Here is a 21,200-nt window from a genome sequence, read left to right on the forward strand (position 1 = left end):
CAGATTTTAAGTGTGTGAATTTATCCCTAATGAGCATGCCAGTGGTGACAGTGGCAAGGAAAAACTCCCTAAGGTGAAATGAGGAAACTCCTGTCACAATACATACGTTATAGTGTATGACTACTATGTACACATTTATAAAGGTTTGTTCTAGCAGGGGTCAACTGTCATAAAGACTCCTGTCACACACAAATTAGCACTTGTTATTTGGGATTGGAGTCAATCAGGGCCTGTGTGCGAACTACCACACTGTGTGGCCAAAAGTATGTGGACACTTGACCATCACACCCAAATCATGTCTTTATGGAACTCCCTTTGTGCACAGGGGCATTGTCATGCTGGAACATGTTTGGGCCTTTATGTTTCAGTGAAAGGAAATCTCAATATTAAAGCATATGAAGATATTTTATACAATTGTGTATAGGACGTTTTTGTGGCAACAGTCTGGTGAAGGACTACATATGGGTGTGATGGTCAGGTGTCCACATACCTTTAGTCATACAGTGTATGAAACTGATTAGTAAAAATGATTCAACTATCAATAGGGAAACTCAGATCATTCTACTTGGTAGTGTATTCAGACTTGTTACACACTGCCACGTCTGTAACTCTGAAGTTAGCCTCCTTCTTAAAGACAAACAGCATGAAGGCACGCTGTACTTTGGCCACTCCAAAAGCCCACAGTACTTCCAACTACTTAACAGTCATACCAACACACACAGTCTCTGGCCTGTTCATTCCTCTGGAGGAAATACAGATATATAGCATGGGTGGCCAATAAGCTAAAGTGGAGTCGTAAGAGAAGGGATTGTATATTACTCAGGCCTGTAGGCACGAGTGTACCGGGTCAGGGAAACGTTCCTTGCTGTACGTGTGCAGGTAAATGTCGAGATAATCAAATAGAAGCGATTGATTGGTTACAGTGAGCACACCAAGCTTTTATTGGGCCATATTAGCCTTGACCTTGAGGGCCACATGTCCTTGAAGATGTAATGCTATAATGTAGCATACTGTGCAAAGTATTCTTAGGGGAAAATACTAACTTCAGTCTGTGTAAAATAGAACATTGAGTTACAATCTAAGCAAAACACAAGGACACAGGAAACAGTGATAGCAGGCAGAAAGCACATATACAAATACAGTATCAGTCAAAAATTGCCCAGTTTTAAAAAGATTTCCTTTTTACACGTTTTTAGAATACAACTAAAACTACACATTACATAATTCAACAGTAAAAAGTGATAATAAAGTGTTAAACAAATCAAAACCTATATTGTAGATCCTCAGAGAGGTGATTTGGCATTTGCTCAACCAGATTCATGAGAAGCCATCTGCTTTTTATTACGGACTTGTAGTCCTCTCATATGCTGTAGAAGCTTTAGTTCATAGTTTTCCTTGTGTGATAAATGAAACCTACTTGTTCTGAAATAAATTCATACATAGGCATCAACTTCACTATATATATTTTTCTTAGAAACACATTCCAAGCATAAACCTTTACATCAAAATGTCTTTACTGTGGAAAACTCAATACATTTTTACTTATATTCAATTTGACTGGTACTGCATGCGTATACACACACACACACACACACACACACACACACACACTTACCTCTATGCCTATTTGTAGTTTTATCAAACATAAGCATGGCATCCTCTACCTGAAAGAGAAGAGGAAAAAAGGATTAGTGTGTGAAATATAAACATCATGAAATGGCACACTCTGTACTAAAACTGCATTTGAATTTTAATTAAATATAAGATATAGATGCATTTGAATATTAAACACAAACATAAATATTAATGTGCCAATAATTTTATGCTGCCACAGACCGAGCAAACATAGGCAGTATTATTATACAGCTCATGTACAGCACAGAAAGTGAATTCTGTCGCATTCTTAATGCAAAATTGGACGAAGGCAATATTATTAGTTTATCATAAACTTAACTGTTTCAGATTCTTAGGCACTAGAGGATCTACACAAAAAACAAAGGCTAAATTCTAGTGGCTTCCTATTCAACATACTCTCACTGGCCACTTTATTAGGAACTCATATGCTATTCATACAGTTCTCCAGTCAGTCATATGGCAGCAGCGCAATGCATAAAATCACGCAGATGCACATCAACGGCTTCAGCTAAAGTTTACGTCAAACACCAGAAGGCGGAAAAATGTAACCTCAGTGACTTTGACCGTGGCCTTGTTAATGGGAGAGGTCAGAGGAGAATGGCCTGACTGGTTTGAGTTGGCAGGAAGGCTACGGTAACTCAAATAATCACGCTTTACAAAAGCATCTTACAATGCACATCATGTTTACATTTACATTTATTCATTTAGCAGACGCTTTTATCCAAAGCGACCTACAAATGAGGAAATACAAGCAAAGCGATATATCTAAATCTACCATACAAGATTTAGAATTGAGTAGCAATTCTAGAGAAGCAAAGTACACAGAGTAGAGGTGTGAGAGCAAGGTTGTTGTTTTTTTTTAATAATGTGGGGGGTTGCCATTTTAGGGGTTAGTTAAGTGCTCACGGAAGAGGTGGGTCTTTATCTGTTTTTTGAAAATAGTGACAGATTCTGCGGTCAGATTCTTGAGGTTGGAAGTTCATTCCACCACTGAGGAACAGTTAGTTTGAAGGTTCTGGATATGTTAAGGTTCTGGATATCTTAAACCTTGGGGTGGATGAGCTTAAACAGCAAAAGACCACATCGGGTTCCACTTCTGTCAGCCAAGAACAGGAATCTGAGGTTATAGGAATAGGCTCACCAAAACTGGACCATATGAAAATGGATGCTGAGGTCCCACCTGCACCCTTGCGAGGATGCAGAAGCAAACACCTGCTCACAGAGCCGCCAATCAGCAGCATGACAAAGAGCAAACCCGCCAGGCTTAATGCGCCTCATCAGCCTCAATCATCCCCAATAAGAGTCACTCTGACTGGCACACACACTCAGACTGATGGGAACTGTTATCCTCCACTGCAGAAGATGAGTGCGACTACTGCACTAATGCATATGTATGCTAGTCTATCACATTAAACCTGCACTACAGACCAGATAGGCCTCATATGAGTCAGAAACGACTCCGAAACAAGACTCTTTACTTCTACACTGTTTTTTAGGTGACAAATTAGACCTAAGAGCAGATAGACTCCCTGCTTTGATCTCAACACTCCCACAGCCCAGCAGGTCCACCTTTAGAGAAATGCCATGATGTGAGGGTGTACGCTCCCTAGGCATGCTGCCCTCGGTGACAGTCGCTAGGTAACGGACCAAGAGCAAGCTGTGTCCTGGTTTGTGCAAAGTGCGAGAAGATACCCGTGACTGGGGGTGCAGTGCATTAATGTGAGATGGGGAAAGACAGTGACAGAGCCGGCCTCATATCTAAGTGTCTGTCTCTATAATGTGCACAATCTCTCCCTCTCTCTCTCTCTCTGGTTCAGGTTCAGAGGAACACTGTATCACCTGTCACTGTCACAATATAAGTGCAAACAAATATTACAGCAAGCATTGTGGATTTCCTTCTCCTGAGTGTGTTTACCTGCTCCGGCATGCTGTCATGTAGCACAACACAAGTTCAACTGCACCACAAGTTTAGTCTGTTAAAACAATGTTTTGTTTTTAATCAATGTGCAGCAATTACATACGGTTTGATGGCACGGGCTACAAAGTAGGGTTGTCAAATCCATTCAAAACTATTACATTTTAATTAAGAGATGCACTGATGTATCGGCCAATAATCGGTATCGAATTATCGAATAACCTAACCCTACTCGCACTGAATTAAAGGGCCAGTACACTGTTCAAAGACTGAAATAAAGATGAGTGACAAAAAATGGTGTATATTGCACAGAAAAATATATTTGTAGAGTAGTGTGTTTCATATGCAGTTAATGTTGAAACACATTATTATATGTTAATATCATCAAAAATAAAGTTTATATTAGGCCTATATATTACCAGTTTGATGTTCAGTGATGAAGTAGAAATAATTTTATTTGTGGTGAGTGAATGTGAGACTATCAGGAGGTTTTTTTTAGAATTCAGTCAATGTTACTATGAATTAATAACATTCAATAAGAATTTAGTTCATGTGTTAATGTTAATGTGAGTAATGTGTTTTCTGTTTATGAGACCAGGTACTGTGAAACAACTTGTTGAAATGGAGAGAATAAAGTTTTTATTTACATTTCTTCTGGCGTTTATCTTCAAATAATTTAAGATTCCAAAGTCAGGCTATATCTCAAATAGCTTAACATCACTATGTTTTATTACACAGGGTACAAAGAATAGTAGAGCTAGAACTAGAGTACAGCTAGTTTATCTGCTAATCAGAACACTATTTCAGAGTTACAAACTCAAAATGTGATATTCCATCCATCCATCTTCTATACCGCTTATCCTTCCTTCAGGGTCACGGGGAAACCTGGAGCCTATCCCAGGGAGCACAAGGTGGGGACTACACTACGGACACTTTGGACACACCAATCAGCCTACCATGCATGTCTTTGGACTGGGGGAGGAAACCGGAGTACCTGGAGGAAACCCCCGCAGCACAGGGAGAACATGCAAACCCCGCACACACAGGGCCACGGTGGGAATCGAATCCCCGACCCTGGAGGTGTGAGGTGAACGTGCTAACCACTGAGCCACCGTGTGCCCTACACGTGATATTACTTTTTAAAACTCTTTGTTCATTTATCATATTCGTTCATCATTCATTCATCTTCTGTTACAGCTTTATCCTGGTCAGGGTTGTGCTGGATTTGGAGCCTATCCCCGGAATGCACACTGGATGGGATGTCCACGACATTGCACTATGCGCGCACACACACACACACACACACACACACACACAGACTCACACCTTGGGGCAATTTAGGTTAGCCAATCCACCTTCTCATAGGCTTTTGGGAGGTGGGAAGAAAGTGGAGAACCCAGAGGACACGGGAGAACATGTCCAAGCGGCAACCGCAGCTCAGAATCCTGGAACTGTGAGGTCCACGCTATCCACTACACTACACTGGCATAATCATTTATTCTATTTTCTTAGATAACTGATACATTAAATAATGTGGAAATACAATGACAAATGATGTGCATTTATTCAAATCCTTACTCCTACTCCAAGCGACACGATTGGATTCAAAATTAGGCAATTCAAATCAGAACATATTACCGAGGCCTGAACTTTCTATTCTATCCTATTCCCAGGCACATGATTACAAATACACAATACCTTTCCATACACAGGAAAGAACATAACACGCACGTCTCCTCCCCTGCTGCTGTTTTGGATTGCCATGAGCCATCAATTTGAGCTGGACTCTGCCTTCCAGCATCCAGGAGATTGTAGGATAAAAGCTCTCTCGCATACACACACACACACACACACAGACACACAAGCTCAGCATAAACATTATGCAGCGTCTAATCTCTGCCCTGTATAAGAGAAGGGCCTAAAGGATAAAGAGCGTCTCCTCAGTATGTAAGGGGGCTGAGCGCTTCCAACAGATAAGAGTTTTCTGTATACTGAGAACACAAGAAGAAAAAAAAGCAGAGAAACCGAGTCTCTTGGAGAGCTTGTCTGTTAACCAGCGATTCAGAGAAGGGCCTCTTTTGGTGTTTACCTGATGCTGATGCTAATGTGGCTAGCAGAGATGTTGGAGTCGCATTGGAAATGGCCCTGACCTTTACTTGTTAGCTTTTGTGCCGTTGCTCACAGCTGAGAGGGGGTCAGAGTCCGGGCCTGCGGCACGCCGATCGATGCGGAACACCACTTTAGTCAGCATTTGCTCCCGCCGTCATGCTGAGCTCCCTTACAGTGCAGAGATGTGGTGAAGAATTAATTAGCTGAGTTTTGTGGATGGAGAGGAAAAGGCAAAAGAGAGGACGGGAGAGGTAGCAGGCCGCAATACAGGAGGCCTGATTGCTCACACGCCATTAAAAGCGCCTATGGTGGTCAAGCTACTTTACCATTAAACCCAATTACCATTAATTGACTGAACAGGCGGCACCTTGGCTGTTGACTAATATGTAGCATATGACAGGGTACCGTGGCTAAGCCCCATCATAATGCCTCTTTTATGGCAGACAAAGATGTGGCAGGCCTGCCAGAGCAGCGATAAAACCACCTTTAAATGCAGTTTGTGAAACTGAGGTTTCTCTCAGGCTGAAATTTATGTCTCTTATTAGCAGGGGGGCCAAGCGTTTCCCCCCTCTGAGACCCTGGCCTTTATGGGTTCTTAGTGCTGGACTGTTATGAGGTAAAACTCAGTCCAGGCAAAGTGAGAACCAAGAAAGAGCTCATATAAAATATAGAACAATAACAAATGCTCAAATTATTTAGACAGAAACGGTGACCTTCAGCACTATATCTGCCAAAATGATGAAAACCTTGTACCTGACTTAGTACTACTACATAAAACAGGGAAATCTGGCTCTATAACAAAGCGCTAAACAGCCGGAGTCACGTGTCATTCATTTCTGCATCCCGTTCTGTCCGCTTCCTCACCACTGCCTTAGCACACTTACTGTATCTGACAGCCCGATCTCCTTTAAGTAAGCAATATAATTGGAAATTCAGCTGGACCGCTTTTTTTATTCACAGCAACATGTATCAGCAGGGGAACAGGAGGGAATACCCACCACAGCCAGCCCCGGAAACGTGTTTACACACAGCCGATAAACGCAAAAGGCAATCCAAGACTTAAATTCACACGGCCACGGGAGAGAGAGACAGCCACCTCCTGCCACCCGCGTACACATTAAACCTCCCTCAGAGTGCAGAGGAAAACAAGCGGACATCCTTTTCTCCTCTTTTCCACATGTCAGACAAGCACAGACGGGCGTAGTGCAGAAGCTGGAACTCCTCAAAACACGCGAGCGCAAAATTTTAATCAGACTTTTAGAATTATTTATCGTGGGACAAACACAGCCATATGCTCAAAGACTGGAAGCATTCTGACAGAGTGAAAGAGCAAGCTTCTGATTTATCCGATGAATTTATGCAGAGTGACAGCAGTTAAACAGCGCTCTAATCACTTATGTGCTACATAAGGGCCAGGCGAGATTGGATGCTAATGTATGGAGAGGATATTTTGCAGAACATATTGAAAACAAGGAAAGGGTTTTAATTAAAGGAGCATGTACAAAACATGTCCAACATCTGTTAATTTTAAAGAATTATATATGACAACGAGCGTCATCGCAAACACCAACACACGCAATAACACATACACAACCATGCTCGTCTTATTATGCTTATAAGGATCTTCTACTGATGTAATTATCCATCCATCAGCTTTCTGTAGCAATCCACTTTCTTTTTTCCTTATCCTACACAGGGTCGCAGGGGAGCCTATCCCAGGGAACTCGGGGCACCAGGTGGGGGACACCCTGGACGGGGTGCTAACCCATCGCAGGGCACAATCGCACACACTAACAAATTACTGACAGTACAGTACAGAGCATGTCTTTGGACTGGGGGAGGAAACCGGAGCACCCGGAGGAAACCCTCCAAGCATGGGGAGAACATGCAAACTCTGTGCACGCAGGGTGGAGGCGGAAATCGAACCCCCAACCCCAGAGGTGCAAGGCAAATGTGCTAACCACTAACCACTGTGTGCCCAACTGATGTAATTATTAATGCAGCTAATTAATGCTGAATCAAACCTTTACCTTAATCTTAACCTTAAACACAAGGAAACATTTTGACTGTTTTAGTTTGTAATAATTATTACTATTATTGTTATTATTATGATTATTATAATTATACAGAAAATAAGTTTTCAGGTATTTCTATTCTCATGGGGAAATTTGGTCCCCACCAAGATATAAACACACACGGACACACACGGACACACACACACACACACAATGTCTACACAAAAGGACAGAGTAAAGAGAGAAGTAAGAAATGCATGTAAACAGCTCTTTGGTGTTTGCATGAAGCACTCAATGGCTCAGTGGCTTGATAAGCAATGAGAGAATAGTTGAAGCACATCTCCAACATTTATCATAGGTGTGTGTGTGTGTGTGTGTGTGTGTCAGTGCAAATAAACACACCGATCAAACACAAACAGGACTGAGGTGGAAATGGATATTCAAAGGCAGGCCTCGGTTGGCTGTGGGGCCGGGTGGACGAGGGGAGATATTTATTTGCATAACAGAATTGGAAGCGACTGCTGGCACACAATCCACTGCCGTACCTCCCACACGCACCCTGCAGCCTATGACCTTTCACATTCTTCATTCATTTAAAAAAAAAAAAAAAAAAAAAAAAAACAATAAAAAATATCAGGCTAAGAAACTTCGTATTTTTATTTTCTACAAAAAGAAGAGGATCTGGATATGTGGCCTCTTGTTTTGGTGAGAGAGAATTCCTCAAAAGGAAATGTCTCCTGGAAAGGCTAAAGTGAAGTAAATTCAGTGGTGGTGGTGATGTTCCACTGCAAAATGATCAGCTTCAGGGATAAAACAAATAGAGCTCGAAACCTACATCGTAAACAGTGATGCCTCCTCTGGCAACAAGACTAGTCCTTCTAATTAGCATGTCTTAAAATATACTTCAAACAGAATGGAAGCTATTGAAGAAAGACCATTTTAGACATTTCACCTTGTTGTGACCTTGACTTGAAAATCTAATCAGTTCACCTGCTGGTTAAAATGATAATTCCAAATAAATCCAACAAACATTCAACCACTTGTTCTTGAGATATTGTGCTAACGAGAATCTGGGACGGATACACAGACAACCTGAAAACATAGGACTGGCTAGGTAGTGTGTGTGTGTGTGTGTGTGTGTGTGTGTGTTGCTCTGCAATGGACTGGCATATCATCCAGGGTGTGTTCCTGTCTTCTGCATCTCTGATTCTAGATCCACAGATAGTCTGAACATTTTAAACACTGTATGTTTAAATGTATGTCTGTATGTTATTATTGTAATGTAAGCTTTACTTCTTTGAGCATGCATTACTTTATAAACCAAGCATTCCGGACACAGTAAACAATGCATGGGTATGGGGATTATGTGTGTCATTTTCAATTCTGAGATGTTTGAAGTTCAATCATTTCATCTGTCCTTATTCTTAACACACTGACAAATATAAGTGATGCACCAGAGCAAAATTCGAGATTTTACACTTTTCTCAGTGTCTAAGTACATATACACCTGACCATCACACCCATATGTGTTCCTTCTCCAAACTAGTACCACAAAGCTGGAAGCACACTATTTTCTAGAATGTCTTTGCATGCTGAAGCATTATGATTTCTCTACGCTGAAACTAACAGACCTATCCCAAACCTGCTCCAGAACGACACTGCCCCTGGTCCATGAAGACACGGTTTGACAAAGTTAGTGTGGAAGAACTTGAGTGACCTGCACAAAGCACTGACCCTCAACCCCACTGAAAACCTTCGGGATGAATTAGAACACAGACTGCATGTCTCGTCTAACATCAGAGCCTGACCTCACTAATGCTCTTGTGACTGAATGAGCACAAATCCTCACTGCCTCGCTCCAAAATCTAGTTCAAAGTCTTCCCAGATGAATGGAGGGTATTATAACAGCAAATGAGGGACCAATTCCATATAAATGCTCATTGGTTTTGGAATGGAATGTTCAACAAACACATGTGGTTATGGTCACGTGTCCACATACTTTTGGTTGTGCAGGTTTTTGAAAATTCTGGCGTTCTACGTAAAGTTTAGTGGAAAAACACAAAACCCATACAGTATTATATCTACAGCTCAGGGTCAAAGAGAGAGAGAGAGCCAGAGAGAGAGAGAGAGAGAGAGAGAGTCAAATTCCAGCCTCAGAGCAACACCCCATCTAAATAAATAGGCTTCAGGACCCCTGCAATAAAGGATTTACTCCCTGTGCATTATCAAGCTGCTGTCACTCCAACACCAGCACCATGATGAGGGATGGTGGAAATGTATGTAAATCTGCTCACTTAAGTGACAGCCTAAAGATGGGAAACAGATGAGATTAGGTACTGATGATCTTTTTTCTTTTTTGCAGGCAGGCCCCTGATAAACTCATTTATGCCCTTAAACGTTTAATTACCTGAACCATATCACACCAACACTGCATTCAGGGCTTTGGACAGAAATCCTGTCTAAATCCAGGCATATCGTACTGTCTGTCAGTTACTCTGAGGAGAGCAGAGGCATTAATCAGATTTCATTTGCTCTGAAGACATTAATTATTGTGTGGTGAAAGACAGCAAGTCGACATGCCTCTAATGATTTAGTGTTAGCTTAAGGAGAATTAGAACTGATGTTTTCATGATAATGCATCATTCTTACCAAATGTTACGCCAGCTCTCAAAAAGGTCGAATCACATGCAGGTTCAAATAAAAATTGATATAACTGCTTAAAACAATCATGTCAAGATTCCTAGTACATTTGTCTATGCACTTCTCATTTGTGTGAAAAAACAAACAAACTGATAAATAACATCAATTTGAGAACATGATCAAACATAACATTAAAACCACCTGCCTAATATTGTGTAGGTCCCCCTGCACTGTGTGTTTAGACACCTTTATATCATAGCCAGCATTAACCTTTTCAGTGGTCCTTCCTTGGACCACTATTAGTAAGTATTAACCACTGCATAGCAGAAATTCCCTACAAGACCTGCCATTTTGGAGATGCACTGACCCAGTCGTCTAGCCATCACAATTTGGCCCTGGCTCTGATCATTATGCTTGCCCATTTTCCCTGCTTTCAACACATCAACTTCGAGAACTGACTCTTCACTTGCTGCCTAATATTTCCTACCCCTTGACAGCTGCCACTGAAAGGAGATAATCAATGTTATTCATGTCACCTGTCAGTGGTTTTAACGTTATGGCTGATCAGTGTAGATTATTCATAGGTAGCTTCAACCTGAGTTTATATAAACTCAGGTTCTGGGTTTATAGAAAGCTGTTCAAGTTCTCAGTTAAAGCCTTTACGGCTCATTCTCCTTAACACTCATTAACAAAACCTAATCAGCAAACATAAACCCTTCTCTTTGTTTAGCCCTGGGAATAAAGAAGCAGTTTGGCTAAAACACCAACGGAAACAGCTCATACGCACAATACAACAGGTGGTGAGTTACAGCTGCTGCTGTTTCACACCTGATAAGGACGTCAGAAATAAGAAAATTCATGAATACATGAAGAGTGCCTAGGGTAGAACCTTAATGTAGCACCTTCATATTGCATATGTACAATTTAATAGAGGTATTTAAGATATGCTGTTCAAAATTAAATTACATTTCGGGTTTTCCGCCAACATTGTAACTCATAACTCGTGCAATTCACACCGACATACGATTGATCCCATTGCTAATTAGCATTTATGATTTTCATAAAGCAGAGCCTTATAGGTTCTAAGTAGAATGCTAGCTAACTGCTGCTAAAGCTAGTTATTTGTTTGAGTTGTTGCCCAGACTAGTATTCCTAAATGGCAGCTGTTATGATCGAGGATTATATCCTGCTGTTTGCATTCTTTGATATAACCGTTATGCTGCTTATCCAAGAAGTCAAGCTAAACATAGCTAAATCTGCTGACAACACTAACTCAGCAAGCTACCTGAGTTAAATACAGTAACTTACTAGCTATGCCGCTAATTCAGCAATGATGATGAATGATGTTGGGCCGCATCAAATTACTGTTGGACTGTCAAATATAGAATATAGAATTTTGTATTAATTAATATTTTTAGTATTGATCAGAATGCTAGAATGCTACAGAGGGTTGCATTTAAAAAATGTTCCATGTAGAAAGCTAGAACTGTTAACTATCCAAAGAACTCTTGACAAAAGTGTAGCTAACCTTTAAATAAACCAGCCATTAAATAAACAATAACAGCACCGAAATTCATCCAGAAGACATATTCTCTGTCTGAGCATTCATAAAGATCATGGCATGTATGAGGCCACTCCATTCCAAGTCAATCCCATGGTGGCCTTTCACTGCACTGCTCCATCTCTTGGCAAGAGTCATCCACAAAAGCCCACTGTTGCCCAGAACGATTGTGTGATCTGGGCCAGAAGGCCATGGAACGAGACAGGCCACATTAGTGGAGGCTGGCCTAGAGAGAGGGCACCAGGTGACACCACGGCCACTCATTACCTAACTCAGCTCGAAGCACAACGCTGGAACACTGTCATGGCGCCGTGACAAGCCTTCCATGCAAGATTTATCCATACTCTCTGAATTGTGCCGTCTTGACCAGAGGGTCTGGTGATGAATTCCCAACTATTTCTGTTTGCAAGCTGTTCGGGAGCAATGGATTACACCAGGATTTTATTTATGGGGCTTTAACATGCCAGGCTGAACCCCCTATTCGCCACTTTGGCCAAGCAACCATTCTTCGCCTGAGTATATATTACAGCTGGGAGCATGTGAGGGGCACATTATGTCCCTCTAGCAGGGCCAACTGATGGAACCATAAGGCAATGTTTTCAAGCTAAAATAGCAACTGGGGAGACAGGGGAACTAAGAAGCCCATAGGAGGATTCTAGATTTATAAAGGATTTGGAAACTAACTCTGGGGTCCATCCATTCTGGTGCCATGTTCCCTGCATGATTCAGAAATCATGCAGGGAACATGGCACCAGAATGGGAACTGGCTGTGTTACTTACTAGATTGGGAAGCATGTAAAGCATAGTGGCATTTTTCATTGCACTGTCAGTATAAACAGTACATCAGCTAAAGCCCAAAAACAAAACAAGTAATCTTCTCCGTTGCACAATGATGCTGAATAGATGATAATAACAGAAGGGCAAAAGCCTTAAACTGGCTGCATGTGATCTAAAACGAGAGAAACTGGCTAGCTGTGGATAAAACCAGCAAAAGTCATTTATCCACATTATTTCCAGTGTACTGAGTTTCTATAGCTGGACAAAATGGTATTGTTTTGCAGCTAATAGCAATAATGACTGGTAAACACTGTTGGCTAACGTCTGTTAAAGCTAGCTAGTTGTTTGAAATTTCTTTAGTTGAGGGTAGACCAGCATCCATTAATGACAGCTGATATGAAGCATTATTTCCTGCAGATTTTGTTCATTCATATAACTGTTAGGCTGCTTGTAGAAGAAAGTGCTAACCCAGCTAGCTGTATGAGTCAGCTAACTAACTAGCTATGCTCCAAAATTCAGCACCAGCAGTTGATGTTGTAGTGCTGCATCCAATTAATGCTAGGATGTCTTTAAAATTGTATTTAATTTTGCAATTCTTAATATATTTAGTATTCAAATGCTTTCATCTCAATAAATGTATAATTCTATCCATAAAACATCCACCATCTGCAAGTTAGGCTGAATCCAAAATGGCTTCCTACTCACTAAATATGGAGACTCCAGAGAGTGTAACTTAATGGCACCAGACACAACATGAAGTGCAATAAACACCAATTGAACACCAATTGAAATGGTGAAAATGAGCAACTCCAACAAGTACCTGTTTGAAATAACTAGTCACATGTAATATCACTTATGGACACATTTTTTCTTGTTTTTATATTTGATTTAAAAAAAAATGTATACAGAACATAATTGAAAATGTTCTGTAAAGTACGCTATAAGAGGCATTCATTCAAAGCCTTTTCCTGCATCACACAACAAAAAATGCCGCTTAGCCTTAAAGTTCGGCATCTTAATGGACTATGATAACTAAAAATAAAATATTTTAAATGTTAAATATGTACATACATTTTTATGCATACATTTACATATCTCAATTTACTAGTAAAATAGAAGTCTTACAAAAAAAGAAATCATTTCCTATAACACGAATAAAAAAATAAACAAATTCATGATCAACAACTCTCTGTATCAAAATCATGATGAATGATAAATTATTAGCGTAATTCAGACCTGCAACACCTCTGGGTAATGTTTTTCTCCATGTAAGTACACAGATTAGAGATATTAAGAGCTTGAAATTTTGTAATTAAGCCTGCTAACTGGATTGAAAAGAGGAATTCTGGGACACTGGCAAGCCTGGTGTCCAAATGCACAAATTTACAAATAAATTTGAATCTGTCAGTTTTCATTAAGGTGCATGTGATGGGCAGGCAATGTAGTGTGCCGCTCAGGAAATAACAGCAGTGTGAAGGTTGTTCCATGCCAAATGAACTGGGAGTGGGATCAAGCAGGGCAGTTTACTGTGGCAAAGCCTTAGAAAAGCTCAGGGCTAGCAACCTCACTCCCTCTCTCTCTGCCTTTCTCATCTCACCTCTCAGATTGATGGTAAAACTGCAGCAGCTGTGGAACAAGAGCACACGAATCCAAGTTTTTCCTAGAGAGGGGCAGTGTCATTTTCAGCACAAAGGCAAAAAAATACCCCAAACATTTTTGTTCATTCTTTAGAACTGGTGACATAAGAGCAGTCGAGAGCTCACCTTTGCTCCCGTTTTTCTTATCTGACAAGCCAACATCACCCTCAGAGACACACTAGAGGACACTCTCAGTCACACACTGAAGCGGGAATCATTGCCAAAAACCCCACTGATGCTCCTGTTTACATTTCAGTACTCTAGAAAGTTATTAAATCTGTCATAGAGGAGGCGAGCAGCTGATAGCACAGTAACTGATAGATGAATATGCCACAGACTGAGGGATATGGAGAATAAACTAAAACACACCTGGATTTCAATAAACATAATATCAATCTTCCAAAAGTATGGCAGGTTTGATGTGCATCCTATTATAGTGGCTGCAGATGTACAAAGCTGATAAAAACGCATTAGGGGTTATATCAGAGTGTTCATTTCAATTACAGCTCCTGCCAAGCCTTCACCCCCTGCAGTTCTTTATTTAGTGCAGCCGCTAAAGCCTTTATAAGGCACATTCAATAGCATGACATTCACCACAAAAAAGAGAAGAAAGATTCTTTTTTTTTTGCGAGCCAGTACTCCTCTGTAATGTAAAACACTGTAATTTCTGCTGTTTTCTGATAACTTGTTCCCTTTTTTTTTCGAGCCAAGGAAATACCAGGGCACATTCTGAATACCGTTATACATCCCTCTATTTATTAAAGCTTGAATTAACATGACAGGGAGTTTTGTCAAGGGAGTCTTTACAACGGCCCAGGGAGCAGTTCCACACGACAGTAATAGTCTACAGTTAATATACTTGAGTGATGTAGGTTTCTCGCTGTTATAAAGCAGAACAAAAGAGGTTTATTTGAAGTGTGAATACAAAGGTGGAATTGTAAAGCCGAGGTGAGAGGCACTGGAGATGAAAGCTGGGTTATTTCAGATAGCACAGCGAGTGAATTAAAACAAAGAAAATGGTGAGGGAGGGAGAGAGAGAGAGACAGAGAGAGAGAGAGAGAGAGGAATCAGACACGTTCACAAGAGAACCATGAGCCACTTTTACTGTTCTACCTTCACACTGTAAAAACGCAACTTTTGTTAAATTATCATCTTTTATGCAACAAGTGGCCTTGAGTTCTTAGGCTTTGTCTTTTATATGAGTACAGACCTGCTAACCTCAAAGAGGAATAATACTTAGTTCTGCAGCATAGAGTGGGGGTAAGAGTAAAAAAAACATAAAACAATATTTTCAATATAGTCTTTTAAAAATCACTTGTCAAATAACTAATGATTCCACACGGCCGACATTTATCACTGTTCAGCTGCTGCTCCGACCATTTGAACAAGTCTGGGCAGGCCGGCGTAGACGTGTAAAGCAAACAAACAACATTTGTATAACATATCTTATGAATTAATATGACCATTCTCTAAATATTTTTCCCCATTCTCTTTTGGATTTCTTTTGATTTTTTTTTTGAACAAAAAAATGTTTGTTGGAAGAAATTTCAGTGCATCCCTAATACATAATAATCCCTCAAATATACTAAACTGATATACATGTCTAAGTAAAAGTCAAACATATTGCACATTGATGGATTTGATTCACATTCATGAATGTAAAATATTCTTCGTTTACATAGACAGGAAAGGACACCACATCAGTGCAACTTTCAAACAAGAAAAATCTCATCAAAATGAGAGAACTGGCCAAAAGATTACTTTTTTTTTATCATAGAATTTTTATTGGAAAATTGCTTTTTACATATTGTAACACCCCATCCAACAACCCCGACAAAATAATCACAGCCAAAACAAAAAGAAAGGGGAAAATAAAAAAACAACAACAACAAACAAACAACCAGAAAAACTAAAACAAACAAACAAATAAATAAAGAGAGAGAGAGAGAAAAAAAGGTAAGATGATTAGTATTTACCGTCTACCTTTCCTCAATCCACCTCCAGGGTGCGTACATCATTGAAGTAGGTAATAAACTGTTGCCATTTTCCCAAAACTGATTCACCCCTGCCTCTGACATTATACTTGATTTTTTCAAGTTTTAAAAAGAACATTAAATCTTTAAACCAGACTGAACTGGCCAAAAGATTATTAATCTGAGATGAAGGGATGGGGGCGGGACTTCCACAAGTGTCAGTTAATATGACAACATATACATGGAAATATTTCCAGATAAATATGTTAATTGGGTTTTCTGCCAACAAAAAGACAGAAGCTCATATCAGAATAAGCCAAACAAGTCTGTAAGTAGCTAATTTTACTGAAACTCATACATTCCACATTTTTCACATTTTGTAAAAAAAAAAAAAAAAAGCAAAAAAAAAATTTACACATTTTTGCAACTGTAATAAAAATAGAATAATTGTCGTATTTCTAAGAAAGTCTTTAAACCTTCTGCTCCTGGCTGTCATTAAAGTTTTCCGCTCTTTCCTGAAACCTCTTAACACACTGAACCTGAGGCGTTTACACAACCAACATAAACGCTCCAGACTGGACAGGCAGTGTGTTCACTCATGAACATGCATGAGTTTGAGCCGAGCTCTTCAACTGTAATTGTGCACCCAGCAGTCCAGATAAGTAAAGGTTGAAACATCTGGAGCAGGTCAGTGGGCCTCTAGAGGCCCAGGGCTACTGAGAGACGTCTTTCAAGAGTTTGTGAGGAAGTGTATTAACGCTGGACCAGAGTGTAAAATGTTATTGAAGGTTACTGTAAGCTGCACTGAAGGCTCTTAATCAGGAGCCTGAGGAGCCTTCTCCTCATTTTCAAATGAGGAGAGAAAGAGTATAGTTATTCTTTTCTCATTATAATGTCTAAAGTGTTTTTAAATAAAGGAAATAAAAGAAGAAAAGGATGAAAAATGCCATTTAATCAAGAAGTTGCTTTCTACATCTGTTGTTTGTCTCAGTCTCATACGCCGGAAGAAATCCACTCCATGACCTTAAACTATGCTAGCTCCACAGTCTTCTTTATTGTGCTTTTTTATTGTGCTTGTTACGAATGGAGGCTACTTCTGACCAGAGCTCTGGCAGAACACATTCGATAACCTCAAACCATACCCATCTGCCCAGAGTGCCTTTTTACAGGATCTCGATCTATAAAGTAGACAGACAGAACTGGGCCAAAGCAATTACAGCCAAAAAAGTAAGCGCACTAAATGAGTTGTTAAAGGCATATAAATGTGTCGCTTCCAAGACTTAATGCTTTTTTCCCCTTGCCTGCTTGACGTATAAACACAGCCTAGGGGTGAACAGGAGAAATGTCTCATTACACAAGAAACAGTCTAGTTATCATCAAAACTATTTCACTTAGCTAGATGACTGAAATAGTTGCTTGCGCTAGACCAGAGGACATGAGTGCAAGACGATTTACATAGATGTCTGATTTCATTCCATGAATGTATTTTTACATTCATACTGAAGAAAGCATTCAGAGTCCAAGGTCATAAATGAAAAATAATTGGCTCCTATGACACTAACTACAGAAAAGTCCACTATATTTCCTGTATAAATCCAATATCATGCTGCTACTATCATTACTATCATTACTGCTGGCGGCTCTTTAGTAGATGGTGCAACTCCTCTATCAGAAACTCAAACTGACATAAGATTCATAAGAAACTGATGACTTTCCCCTGAATAAGAACTGCTCAAATTCTAAATAAACGTATATGGGACGTATAGAAAGGCAAGGAGCAAATCATTTTTCACCGTACTGGAGGAGCTTTCGGGAAATAACAATAACAATCATTTTATTTCTGTCGAAATGTGTTGACTTAAGGCTGCAAGGAGGAGATCTGGGTTAAAGAAAATGCCGAAGGTCTAGAGAAATCGAGAGAGAGAGAGAGAGAAAGAGAGAGAGAGAGAGAGAGAGAGAGAGAGCAAATGTGTACCTCAGCTGTTCTGCTCGGTTTTCCATTATGTTTCAGAAATGGACTGAGCAGGCAAAAGAGCTTCCTTTCAGATGAAGCACAGAGGCAGAAATGAGTTATAATGAATGAATGCATCAAAATGGGATTCCTAAGCCATACACAACTCTTCAGTTTGAAAAAAGACTTTTTAGTTTGAAAAGTTGTGTGAAGACATACAGTAGAGTATTGTTGTGAGTGACCTGATGAGGAAAAAAAGAATTTACACTCTGCAAGAAGACTTAAATAAATGCCCAATATTCTCAACAAAGGCGTGTCAAAGTCCCTCGTATTTTTTATTGATGGCTTTTAAAAGTCTTTCTTTCTTTTTAAAAGCCTTTGCACATTAGATTTAGCTTTCATCCTGCTTTCTGTTTCTCTCTCTCTCTCTCTCTCTCTCCGTCTCACTGCTCTGAGTTGTGCTGAATCAGTGGCAGCAAGTTTGAACTGAATTATGCATTCATTGAGTCATGCATATGCATTGACTCGGAAGTTCATGAATACCTATTACGCTTCCGTTTGCCTTCTCCCCCCATTCTCTTGATGTACAAAAGGGCCCGGCCTACAGGCTTGCACAGAGAGAACAAGCAGCGTGCTAACTGTTAAAGAAATGAAATACAGAGATTCTAATTAACGGCTGAAGAGATACATCCTGCGCTACAAGTGCTGTAGACAGCCTGTCAAACTGTCAAATGCAGATTTAGCCGGGTTCAGAACGAAACGACAAGTCAAGGAAGATACTACACTGAAAATCCTTTTTTTAGTGCGGTAAAACAATTATAATAATAAGTAAGAAATAAAGCATGACAGAGAACGCTGATATAGGAAAATAATAAATGACGGGGTGGCGACACAGAGCGGAGTTACCTGAAGTTGATTATTTACCGATAACTGCACAACCTGAAGTTTTTTATTCTTATACCATAGCGATGTGTCAATGATTACATTGTTTTTATTAATTGAAGAATGGCACATTTATACGCTCTCAAAAATAATGGACTTTTTTCCCCATGTACTTTTTCTTGTCACTAGGATGGCACGCTCAAGGCTACATTTTTAGATCCTTTAATATGCATCTTTTACCTAATAAGGTGCATATAGATTACCTTTAAAGCTTTAATCTAAATGGTAATTTTTTTTCAAAGGTACATTATATTCACGTACCACCCCAGCAACAAGGAATGTTACAGTTTAGTACTATTTTTTCCTGAGAATATAGTTACATTTAATATTTAAACAAGTTCCTTTTATCACTTATTTTATAGCGACCATAAACACTCGTCTCATCTCCAGCCTCTCTCCAGACAAAACAATAAAGCTTGTTATGTTACCAAGAAACCGCAAAGCATAACGTCCTCTGTCCTGAAGACTCTCCTGTATTGGAAAACTTAAATGAACAGCATTTTCTTTGACTGAAACTGGAGACTCCTTACAAAAAAATGCTACATAAACACCACCTCAAAGAAAGCTTCACTATATCAAACAATTCCAATTTATACAAATACCCATTAATACAAACCTTGCAGCCAGAACTGCAGTTATAGAAAATTAATCAATACCTACTGACCAATCAAAATCAAGCATTCACCAGCACTGTGGTATAGTAATCTGCTATATTATAATAGGTTTAATGGAAATAACTATGCATCGAGGCATGTGCATATTTGGTAATGAAGTCAGTGTGGATATTTTTCTGGGGACAGAGAGGGCTGAAGCACCTGATAATGAGATCACTTGCGGCCTGTGTGAGAAACAGTAGTCAGCCAGAGACACCTCATCATCTGTTAGCATCAGGCCTGCACCACAGGCTAAAAGCAGACTCACAACGCAGCGCGGGAAGGATGTAGGGATGGAGAGGGGGAGGGGTGGAGATGGGAGAGAATGAGGTGGTGATCTAGCCTAAAGGCACCTTGTGCGAGCATACTGTGCATCCGTTTAGCAATAAGCCCCCTATGAAGCTGACAAGTAGTGGGAGGTACTGTATCTGTGCATGGTCTGTCTGTGTGTGTGTGTGTGTGTGTGTGTGTGTGTGTGTGTGTGTGTGTGTGTGCTACCACATTTAATACCTCATATTCCTTCCTACTATCCACATCAAGCGACTATGGTTTGAGGAAAGAGAAGGAGTTCAGTATATTTGGCACAATATTACAAAATATCAGTTTGAGGAAGTGAGGCTGAGTGAAATTTTTATTATTTGTGTAACTGCCAAAAGACATTTCAGGAAAAAGCCTTCACTCAGCCATTTATTTTTTAGTGATCATATCATACAGACATTTGGATTATAAACATCAGCGAGAAAAAATAAATAAATATAAAAAAAGTTTTGCATTTTCTTAACCAGCCGGCAAACACAGTGAGTGATGACAGCGCTGCCATTCATAGATTCATGAATGCTTACACAGGGAACTTGCCTGTTATTGTACAAGCGGTTTTGTTACACTGTGCTGGGATGTTTTTTTTCTTCATCCGCCAATAATGACAGATCTCTCTCTCTCTCTCTCTGTCTCTCTCTCTCTCTCTCTCTCTCTCTCTGTCAGTCTCGTGCCTCTCTGGGCTGAAGCAGATAAGCGGGTGATTCATCATGTGGCTGAAGGCTACACACGACGCCTTATCAGCCCTTCCCAAGGATTCAGCCTCCCCTGCAAGGTCTCTGTTTGGAAAGTGACCTGCAGCCTCCCAGGCCCAAATTACCATGACAACATTAGAATTACCCGAGCAAAAATGACAAGAGGCAAATTAATATATTTCTCACACATATACCCTGCCATCCGGCCGCCTGCCCTCCTTCCCTCCCTCCCCACAATCCTCAGCTCTGAACTCTCCTCTGCCTCAATCTATGTTTCTATTATGCTTTTGGGATATAGTGAAAAATCTACACCACCCTGATGCAGGCTAATCAATGCAAATGAGAACCTTAAAGATTGTTCACAGGTCGTCGTGTTTAAAAA

General features: G+C 40.1%; 1 protein-coding gene across 6 annotated transcripts in view; it reads right to left on the reverse strand.

Annotated features, from left to right (window-relative positions):
- Positions 1-21,200, reverse strand: part of msi2b (musashi RNA-binding protein 2b) — a 261,158-nt gene that overhangs the window by 122,940 nt on the left and 117,018 nt on the right. For all 6 annotated transcript variants that reach the window (XM_053646703.1, XM_053646706.1, XM_053646707.1 and 3 more), the window contains exon 7: positions 1,616-1,664. In XM_053646703.1, the coding sequence (XP_053502678.1) occupies positions 1,616-1,664 (49 nt within the window). The remainder of the gene's footprint in view (positions 1-1,615; positions 1,665-21,200) is intronic.

The sequence above is a fragment of the Ictalurus furcatus genome, chromosome 17 (assembly GCF_023375685.1).
Source record: "Ictalurus furcatus strain D&B chromosome 17, Billie_1.0, whole genome shotgun sequence".
NCBI lineage: Eukaryota > Metazoa > Chordata > Actinopteri > Siluriformes > Ictaluridae > Ictalurus > Ictalurus furcatus.